We start from the raw sequence: 11,077 nt of genomic DNA, 5'->3' as shown, positions 1-11,077 counted from the left end.
AATGGCCTCACCTTCCAAGTACCAACGGGCTAAGATCACTCTATTAGTATCTCTCTTTCTAACTGCGACAAAGTAAGCTTCAAACTGATGCAACCATGAATAGAGAGTTGTGGGATCGAGTTTACCATTATACTTACTGAAGTTTATTTTCTCAAGAAAATGATTCGTGGACGTCGCCAGTGTCAATCTGACGTTTAAAGCTGCTAGGTAACGCTCATGTTCCACACGTCGCATGGCTTCGTCTTCACGTTGTCGGACCTTCAATGCACGCATACAACTCAAGCAAAGAGCTCGGCTGAAGTCGTGACCCTGTGAGAGGATCCCTGTGTCAAGGATCTGGAATCTGGGATACGGAAGGAGAGGGAGGAGGAGATGGAAAACGCGACGCTGGAGAACGAGTACGTTCTTCCAGAGCCTCAATCTGCACCTTCTGCTCTTCCAACTTGGTCATCTGGTCTGCGATTGCTCGCATCATCTGCTGGGACATCTCTGCAACACTCAAGCCTGGTGCCCTAGCTGGGCTGCCTGGTGCACTCTAGTCCCATGGTTCTTGGTCTCTCTCGTCGTCGAAGCTCACCATAGCAGGAAAACGCACTTCCTTTCCGGAGCGCAATTTGACCATCCACCACTTTGTGTGTGGGAGATGTCTGGAGGCTTCCGGAGGCTAAAAACCAACCGTCCTTTGAGGGACAGGAGTCACTCCGAGAAGGAGAGTCCACCAGCGTCTGAAAACCAACCACACAAGCGAGAAAAAATTATGGTTTCTTTGCTGAATCTTTGCACTTGAAGTAGGCTCTGATACCACTGTAACATGCGGAAGCTTCGAAGAAGATCTGTAACTTCAATGCTCAAAAATCAGCACACTTTTCACGACGAAATTAATGCACAAACTAAATGAAGATGTGCAAAAAATAGAGAGAGGGAGAGATGGAGAGGACACAGTATTGGATCCCAAATATCCTCTGCAAGGCCCCCACCACAGATGGTGTATTTGCTTTATTAGAATGATGTAAATCTGAAAAGAAAATACAAAAATCTTGACCTTTCTTGGCTGAGAAATCTCTGCCTTGACCTGCAGTCCTCCACCCCTTTGCTTTAGCAAGTTCTTGGTTGTCCTAGCCCTGTTTTGCTTGAGCACTTGGTGAATGATGAGATAACACAAATGGATCTGGGCCTTGGTATTTATACTACTCCAGTGTAGCAATCGGCCAGTCTTATAGCAGTCGAATGTCATATATTCAATCCACGACTGAATAAAACAGCATTAACTCACATTAAATGCTGCGCCTATTTTCTTACTTGGCCTGGGCACCTATGCGCATGGATAAAAGTGGCTGGGCACTGTGCGCCTGCTGCCTGGGAGGCTGGGCATTGATTACACTATTATGGAGGCTGGGTAGCCTATATAGGCTGCTCCATACTTGCCCTACACCTCTCCTAGGGCTAGATAACCAGTCGCTACCCCTGGCCTACCCCTAGGGCTGTCCTACAGCCCTCCATGGCCTACCCATGGCTAGTGGGTACAGCCAAGGCCTTCCTGGCCCTTATGGGGGTGGTTTCACACCATCCCCATGCCCACACTAAGACTTGGGATAGCCCTATGGACTGGCCCCTTTTCCTAAAAGCAAACCCTAACTTTCTACACAATGATCTGACATCTGGTACCATACCAAATACACAGAATCATTTCAGAGGGAGACTCACAACGCGAACTGGCACTGTTTCATGTGCACGATAGTGCACACCTGACCTTGGACTCATGTGCAAGACAATGCATACCTGACCTCGAACAACTGAGATGGAGCCCTGGCTGACTCGTCCCGAACTGGGCTCACATGGGACCAGTTTACCATCCCAGGTCCTACACCTTTTGTACAGATATGTCTACCTGGCATCTAAGTACAGAATGCACGTGACAGTTTAGTTTTCCTTACCGAGTAGGCCAAGCTCTCATATCTGGTGAAAATCGGTGTGCTCCAAGCTTCACAGCTCCAATGGCAAGCTCCACAGCTTTTCTTCACAACTTCTTCTCCCTCTTCTCTCACTCACTCATAAACCCTAATAGAGAGCACCTTGCTCTGATACCATGATGAAAAACACGTAGAGGGAGAGGGAACACACACACAGGAGCAAACCCTAATGTATTACTGAAACCCTAGCCATAGAGGGAAGCCATGTCCCATCTCACACTACATTAAGCCATAATGGAAAAGCTACAACACACTACTTGTGTTGTGTCCACACACTGCTAACCCTAGCTACTGTCCACACAACTATGACCAGTTGGACACGGTCATTTATGTCTCACACATGCTACTACCTAACATGCCAGTACATAATGCAACTGGCATAAGTTGTCATCGAGCTCGAATCCCAACACCAACTTCTGGAAGAGAACTCTTTAGGAGATTGGATGAGTATAGTATAAAATGATACACTCGAAAATATACATCTGTTTGGGAAAAAACTTTCTTTGTTACAATTCGTCAACGCCTTGTAATGGAAGCCGGTTGAGTCATTTTTGTGGTCAGTTCAATCTGGCAAACAGCCACTAAAATAGCTGTCCACCCTGTAAATTGGAAACAGACTGCTATTGCATTGATTGAGTAGTGACATTAACAAAGTCTGTCTTTGCTGAGTGGATGTAGAAATTACCTGCTTGTGGAGAGGAGTCTTCTGCACAGAACACATGTGGAGCTCTGCCAATCAAATCACCAATGTTGTCACATTAAGATCTGCATGATAATGTAGCTTGATGCCACAAATATCATGGCCTAAGAGGGGCAACAGCCACATCCACAAGGTATATATCCAAAAAATTGTTTGTCAAGTTGGCAAGAGTAACAAAAAAGAAGAATTCTTCCAGACTTGTAGTTATTCCTGCATGAAGAGGACAACTAGTTATACTTGCATGAAGAGGACAACTAGTTATACTTGCATGAAGACGAATTATCCAAGTATATCCATCCTTTACAAATCTTCACAAAAAATGTCCCATCTTTCAAACAGTTCGGTCCCTCTAAACATCCATCCTTCACAAGAAGTGCCCCTTTCAGACAGCATGGCCCCACTAAACACACAGGGTTTCACCGGATACTCCTAGTTGGAGTGCAGTACAAAGTGAAGACAACAAAATATGAGTAAAATGATCCAAGCATACCCATCCTTCACAAGAAATGCCCCACCTTTCAAACAGCCTGGTCCCTCTAATAAACATGCATCCTTCGTACGAAATGCCCCTTTCAGACAGTATGGTCACTCTAAACCCAAGGGTTTTCACCCTGTTACTCCTGGTTGGATCATTCTGCAAAGAGGAAGTGGTATGGCCAGCTTTTCTGCACACTGTCCATGTGAAATATCTCAACAGGCAAGCAAAAAGTCTAATTGTGGTATGCACCCTTTGGTATTCCCATGCAAAAATAAAGATTTCAACTTTTTGTAGGAGGCAGCAAGTGATGGGTGGCTTTTATCTCCCACGACGAACTCATGCAACCTCTGGCCAACCTCAATATAGGCCTTCCCTGGCTTTTTCCAGGCTTGTGCACGTTTCCTCAGTTCCTCGATTTTTAAAGCATCCACCCACAGGCCAGCACCTGAAAAAAGGGCCCACATCAACGTGTATGCAGAAGCGTGTGTACAATCAATGACGATGACATGCTTAAAGCATCGCATTCCGATTTCCACATTGCCATAATGTTTGCAGTTACTAAGCAACGACATCCAGCTTTTGATAGTAGGTTGCCATGGCATATTCTGAAGCACATTTTCTGCCTCATCCAACTGCCCAGAACGACCCAGAAGGTCAATGATGCAGTTATAGTGTTCAACTATTGGTGTAATGCTGTACTGTCCTATCATGGACTTCATCCGGTACCATGCCTCTTCCACCAAGCCCATATGGCTACACATGGAGAGAAGACAAACAAATGTAACTTCATCTGGCATCAGCTCGCTCTGCATGCCCTCAAAATAATGTATGGCCAGTTCATAATTGCTATTTGTAGTACAACCCTCGATCATGGCATTCCACACTCCCACATCTCTTTGAGGTAGGTCGTTGAAAACCCTTTGAGCATCCACAAGCTTACCATGACTAGCATACATGTCGATAAGTGCACTTCCAAGAAACACATCCAGAGGAAACTCCTCGTCGATAAGGCATGCATAAATCAGCTGCCCCTGATCTACAGCTGCTGTGGTTGAACATGCGTTCAAAACACACACATATATGACATTGTCTGCTTTCCCTCCTGTGAGTTGCATATGCTGGAAAAGCATAAGCGCCTCTTGCCCATTTCCATTCTGGACATATCCTGCAATTATTGTACTCCATGTCACCAAGTCTCTCTCAGGCAGCTTGTCAAACACTTGGCGTGCATCATCAATGCTCCCATGTTTGGCATACACATCTATAAGCGTGCTTGCAACATAGGTATCTAATTCCAAGCCACTTTCTATAATCTGAATATGAAAGAACTTGGTCTGACCGAGAGTTATGTAGGAACATGCTTTCAATATGCTAACACATGTGATATTGTTTGGCTTCATACCCTCCTTCTGCATTTGTTGAAAGAGTTGGACACATTCTTCAACATCCCCATGTTGAAGATACGCTGCTATCATTGCATTCCACGTTGCCACGTTTTGCTTTGATAAATGGCCAAACACAGCGCATCCATCGGCGAGGCTTCCACAGCTAGCATACATGCCAATGAGGGTGTTGGCAACAAAATTATTTGACTCAAAGCCACAATCTATTACATGAGCATGTATCAGCTTACCCTGAATGAGAAATGTTATGCTTGCACATGCTTTAAGGACCACAACAAAGACACATTCGTCAGGTTTGATTCTTGACTGCAGCATTTGCTTGAACAGGTTGCATGCCTGGTCACCTTGCCCATAGTTCGCATAAGCTGAAATAATTGCACTCCATGTGAACACATTCTGTGCAGGCAGCTTGCTAAAGACAATGTATGCTTCTGGCAAACTCCCACAACATGAAAACATGCGAATGAGATGGCTGCCCAAAAAAGCATTTGAATGCTGTCCACACCTCTTTATAAAAGCATGCACTTGCCTTCCTAATTCCAAGTCTTTTTTGTCAATGCAAACCTGGAGTCGTTGGTAAAGAAACTTCTCAGAAACTTGAATATCATGTCGGTCCAGGTATTCTGATAAGTCTAGAGTCTTGTCAAACTTTCTCCCTAGTGATGGCTTTCTTGAGGTCTTGTGAGTCCCATCGTTCTCTGCTTTTCTGCATGATAAGCCAGAAGATGGACTTAAACCCCATCAAGGTCATTAAAAGAAGAACTAATCTTTTTCTCGACATGCTTTCTTGTCGCATGGCCCTGTGGTTCACATCTACCTGATATGATTTATGTTCTTTTGTACGTGATTCAGATCAACTTCTGGTGGGTGTGCTCGGTTGACAGGATGAAGAGGGTGAGCTCTAGCTGTCTTTGAAGGAATGCATTCAGCTTCTATCCAAAGCGAGTATGAAGAACTGCCCATCCACGACACTTACGTTGTGTGGCACAAAGAGTCGATACTCTGATGACAAGCCCAAATCAGGTGACAATCACATGTGTAAAATTTGACCATAATCAGGCTATGAAATGACATATGACATATGATAGTAATGGTCTACAGATATAAGCATAACCATCCTCGCCAATAGCTGGATTTTAAGCCATTATGCTCATAACCACTCACTTAAAAGCTGCTACATGCTAAGCACTGACTTTGCTGCAGCAAGGAAAACTTGGGTCCTTCACAGCATCATTCCCATAAAATTTCCATTCTTCACAATGTGATGGCCATAAAGGATAGCCACATCCATAGTGATACACCATTCTTCACAATGTGATGGTCATACTGTGACCAAAAGAAGGGTCTAACATATCCACCCTACTTTCATCGACTTACTGCACGACAAGAACAGTAGGCACAGTCATTTACTCTCTCTCTCTCTCTCTCTCTCTCTCTCTCTCTCTCTCACACACATTACACACAACTGTGTCACGCGTTATATATGTATATGTGTGTGTATCTCACACACACACACACACACACACACACACACACACATTATATACAAGTGTGCGTATGCGCACATGCGCGCGCGCACACACACACACACGTGTATATATGTATGTATGTGTGTATCACACACAAACAAATATGAACTTATATATATACATATGTAATATACATACATGGCAAGAAGGATAGGAGTATCAGTTACATTTTGAGTAGCCAGCTCTCTCTCTCTCTCTCTCTGTCTCACACACACACACACATTATTTACATATGTGTGTGTGTAAAATAAAAACTTTATATATATACAAACACGCACATATATATATATATGTATATGTGTGTGATATACATACATACAGTGACACACCTATGTGCCAATGTATGGGCATGAGAACATGCTTGCTTACATCCATGTGTGTGTGTGTTTGTTTCAATAGTTTACGGTGCATATACACGTACACACATTAAAAAAAGGCTATTGGACCTGTTGATAGAAAACGAGCTTGGCTTATTGCTGCTTATGGGAATCTGCAACCAGCTCCCTTCAGCGCAACGGGCAGCTTCTTGAGCATTCGCGGGCGGTTGAAGTGAAACGGTCGTAGAAGATGCAAAATGATGAAATACAGTTACCTTCTGTATACACATATTTATTGGGGGAGAGAGAGAGAGAGTGTGAGAGAGAGAGAGAGAGAGAGAGAGAGAGAGAGAGAGAATCATATGAATAATCTAATAAATAAAATTAAGTAAACTATTATAGATTCAAATTTTACAACATAGCTGTGTTCAGGATGATGAGACCGTCAATAAAGCCTTTGTCGATGAATTCTCTATTTTGGCCACTAGAGCCTGAGATGAATACATTTTTTGTGAGAACCTTATCAATGGCCTCAAACTTGTCAACCTTGCTGATGAAAAGAATAACAGTTGCAATCTCAACTGCTCCAGATGTCCAAGCATCATCTTTTTGTGTGTGGATCACACCAAATTCATAGTGCACCTTTATTGATTGGCTAGAAATCCCTTCGATAAGCATTCCAATGGTGATGAAATCAACAAAACACACAAGAATATATTCATATTGTGAATTTAGTGTGTTCAAAGCAAGTGCCAACTTAGAGAAAAATTCTGACGCGAGAGCTGCTCCTTTGTACCATGTAGGTCCATGATTGCCAGTTGAAAATGGTACATGCTCTTCACTCTATAGAAGGCTATAATCTTTGTCATATCAAAACCCACCCCCCTAATTGTGCAAGGAATAGACTCTTGTTGAGATACAATAACCGTAGATGCTCTATATAGGTGATTCAGTAAAGTTACTACACTTTTTGGAAGTGAAGGATTTTTTTTTGAACGATTGAGAGCGTCCCTAGCAAAGGACTGGTTGTAGCTCCTCAATTGATTATACTCATACTCCCCTAGCTTATATGTCTCACACACCTGTTCCCAAGTCATCTTTTCCCTTGTCACATCAAAATAGAAGGCGGTTATTGCATCTTTGAGCACTCGATCTGTTTTTAGCTTCCAAGCCATCTCCTCCATATCCATTCTTTGATGGGTTTGCTTTCCCTTCTTAAGCAATATTCTATTGTCAAGAAGTGGTGTTTGAATGTCCAAAACTTCACTCTTTTGAAGGCCTAAAATGCACCTAAACAACGTTGGGCCTAGCGTGACTGTTCCTGGTGCCTACTGAATTTGCCTACTCTTCAAAGTTAGAAGTTTGGGATTTTGATCAAGACCTTTAGTTTGAGTTTCACCCTTTGTATTTGGTAGCAAGCCTTTTGCATATAGCCTCATGATCTTAACCCAATTCTGCCATGCATCATCATCACATAGAAGCAAGTGTAAATCATTTTTGACAAAATTCTTATGTAGTGTGTGCTCCGTGGTCTCCACAAAGGCCTGCAAAGTTGCAAAGTAAGAAGTTAGCCCCCTTACTATAGATATCACAAAATATTAGGAGAAATCATGCATCTATGGGTCTGCAATCATTTGGAGCTTATGCTCAAACTTGAGTTTGAGCCTCACTTGCCAGTGCTAAACTAGTATATAATGGTGATGCTCGATCTTAGGTTTGAGCGTCACCTCCGTATGTAAATCTAGCACTTTCAAGTGAGGCTCCAACTTAAGTTCGAGCCACAATTAGATATGCAAGTACTACACCATCACAGAGAGGTGAGGCTTGAAGTTCAATTTCAAACCAAACTATTAAGTTTATGCAATTTGAGAAGAAGCCTCACATGCATCTTTCTTATGCTACTGCTACACTTGAAACTATAGATCCGTAAAAGATATTATGAAAAGTAAAGAAGAAGTAATGTATGTCTATGATTTACCAAGATATAGCAAAGAATCAAAAGAGTACCTTCCAAGACTCGTCCATCTTGGGTTGATTGACACGAGGCAAAGGTTTACTAGGACGACCGTTTGCATGCCATTGTGCTTGAGCTTGTAGAAGTTGATCGAGGAATGGCTCTTTTTGTATTGACTTTGCAACAGATAAATTTGCATCCTTGGAAATGTTACGAGAAATCTTGGGCGGGCAATTTACAATTATCTTTGATCTCTTGAACCTAAATTGCTGACGCAGTTGAAGGGTCACTTTAGCCATATTTAGAGCCTACAAGCTTTTTGCAGCATCAATGGAGTGTTGACCAGAGATAATCCAATATTCAAGTTTATGAATATCTTCTTTTGCCAGTTTATCAAGGGGTTGTTTCGTAGCACGATTACAGGGCATCAAAATTGCAAGTATCTCCTCTTGCTTTGGGTCCTCAATAAAGTCTTGGGTCAAAATATGAACCCAATCCTTATTTAACCTTCTATACACATAGTTTGAAGGAGCAGGATAACATTTCATCACATTAATGCTGAAGACCTCATTTAGACCAAAGGGATAATATCCCTTCTTTATTTCTAATGAGATCATTGCTTTGCTACCCTTGTTTGGAGTCTCAACCTCCATTAGCTCGTCATCAAACGCATCTATCTCCTTTGAACCACTTGCTGGTTTTGTCCTTTGCCTCTTTAAAGAGATTTCTTGAACCTTTGTAGAGTGCTTTGTCTTTTGCTTCTTTGCAAGTGCTTGCTCCTCTTCTTGCACCTGAGAGTCTGCCATATCTTCAGCTGCTATTGTGCTTACATCAAGGACTTTTGTTTTTTCACCCTCCTTTTTATGTTTTGAAGAAGTTGCACCAGCATTTCTAGATGCTTCAAGTGCACTGTTCACTATGGCCCTGCCTTTTTTCTCCACAATTTTCCTAACTTGAGTGGTTGTTGTCTCCTTTTCAGGTATGGACTTTTTTCGTGAATCCAAAGCCTTCTTTGCATGCCTCATTGCTTTCACCAGGTCCTCCACATTATCCACACCTGAGTCTTCTTGATTGGAAAAGTCAATGATCTTCAATCCTAGCTTTACAATAGAATTGTCCTTTCCTAGTTTATTGCCAGTCATGTCTGCTAGGTTAAAAGTGTCCAATGATAAGCAAAACTTATTTGCTTTTGTAGTTTCTCCTTCTGGCAATACATTGCATGTGAAGCATGGGTTTGCTCTTGCATCCACATTATCCTTAGCGCCTACCACAATCCCCATATCTCCATATGATGTATCACCTTAAGATAGAAACAAATGGAGGAAGACTCCTTTGAAGTTTGCACTAGCATCGTAGCTATCCACAAACCATTTTACTCCTTCTTGGTTACTCAATTCGAAGGTTTTATCCACCTTAATTCTAGGAGTGACACTTTTAGCTTGAGTTGTTGTTTCGAGAGCATCCAGAGTAAAGATTGGTGCACCATGTGGTTGCGAGGTAGTGGGCACTCTGCTAGCTTCCATTCTTGTGAAGCACAAAAAAAGTTTCAAAACCTTAGAAAAAAATGAATTTAAATGCTACATATCAAACCAAAACCTATCAAACTTAAGAAACTTAATGCATGCTACAATTATTGATGCTTCACTTAGTTTTCTTAAATAGCGGGGGCCTCACTTGCATTTACTTAATCCATATAGAAGCTCGACTTAAGCTGGAGCCTAGATCTAAGTTGTGCATTCATATGCTAGGGGTACGCTAGCATAGAGAGGCAAAGCTCTAACTCAAGTTTGAGCCTTAAGGCGAAGTTCCATGTATGGGAGGCTTGAACTTAAGCTGGAGTCTAGATCCAAGTTGTGCACTCATATGCCAGGGGTACACTAGTATATTGGAGCCTTAAGGCCAAGTTCCATATAGGGGAAATCCGAACTTAAGCTAGATCCTAGATCCAAGTTATGCACTTATATGATAGGGATACACCAGCATATAGAGACAAGGCTCAAGCTCAAGTTTGAGCCTTTAGGCCAAGTTTTATGTAGGAGAGGCTCGAACTTAAGCTGGAGCCTAGATCCAAGTTGTGCACTCATATGCTAGGGATACGCTAGCATAGATAGGCAAGGCTCCAACTCAAGTTAGAGCCTTAAGGCCAAGTTCCATGTAAAGTTAAGCATGGAGAATGAGCCTTAACACATAAGTTCCATGTAGGGGAGGTTCAATATGAAGTTCGAGACTTAAGGCTGGTGTACACTAGCATCGAGAGTAAAGGCTCCAACTTAAGTTCGAGCCTTAAGGCCGGGGTACACTAGCATGGAGAACGAAGGCTCAATCTGAAGTTCGAGCCTTAAGGCCGGGGTGCACTAGCATGGAGAGCAAAGGCTCAAACTCAAGTTCGAGCCTTAAGATCGGGGTGCACTAGCATGGAGAGCAAAGGCTCAAACTCAAGTTCGAGCCTTAAGGCCGGGGTGCACTAGCATGGAGAACGAAGGCTCAATCTGAAGTTCGAGCGTTAAGGCCGGGGTGCACTAGCATGGAGAGCAAAGGAGCAAAGGCTCAAACTCAAGTTCGGGCACTAGCATGGAGAGCAAAGGCTCAAACTCAAGATCGAGCCTTAAGGCCGGGGTGCACTAACATGGAGAACAAAGACTCAATCTAGGTCGAGCGTTAACACATAAGTTCTATGTAGGGGGCGAATGGGGGGAGGCTCGAACTTAAGGTGGAGTCTATATCCA

The 11,077-nt window shown here is 42.8% G+C and overlaps 1 protein-coding gene across 2 annotated transcripts; it reads right to left on the bottom strand.

Moving 5' to 3' along the window:
* Window positions 1-2,387: 2,387 nt before the first annotated feature.
* On the bottom strand, window positions 2,388-6,683 carry LOC147612957 (putative pentatricopeptide repeat-containing protein At3g05240). 2 transcript variants are annotated; one of them, XM_086782234.1, is made up of 4 exons: window positions 6,527-6,683; window positions 5,716-5,927; window positions 5,369-5,553; window positions 2,388-5,257 (listed from the first exon to the last, which is right to left on the bottom strand). In XM_086782234.1, the coding sequence occupies exons 3-4, from the start codon at window positions 5,512-5,514 to the stop codon at window positions 3,361-3,363; spliced, it is 2,043 nt and encodes a 680-aa protein (XP_086638360.1). In that variant the 5' UTR covers window positions 5,515-5,553; window positions 5,716-5,927; window positions 6,527-6,683; the 3' UTR covers window positions 2,388-3,360. The 2 variants fall into 2 exon arrangements, with proteins under 2 accessions (XP_086638360.1, XP_086638361.1); XM_086782235.1 differs by having other exon boundaries at window positions 5,745-5,927.
* Window positions 6,684-11,077: the final 4,394 nt, after the last annotated feature.

This window comes from Cibotium barometz, chromosome 44, assembly GCF_041138505.1.
Source record: "Cibotium barometz isolate CiBa-2024 chromosome 44, ASM4113850v1, whole genome shotgun sequence".
NCBI lineage: Eukaryota > Viridiplantae > Streptophyta > Polypodiopsida > Cyatheales > Cibotiaceae > Cibotium > Cibotium barometz.
The sequence above is the reverse complement of the archived record's forward strand: the minus strand, read 5'-3'. Positions and strand labels throughout refer to the sequence as shown.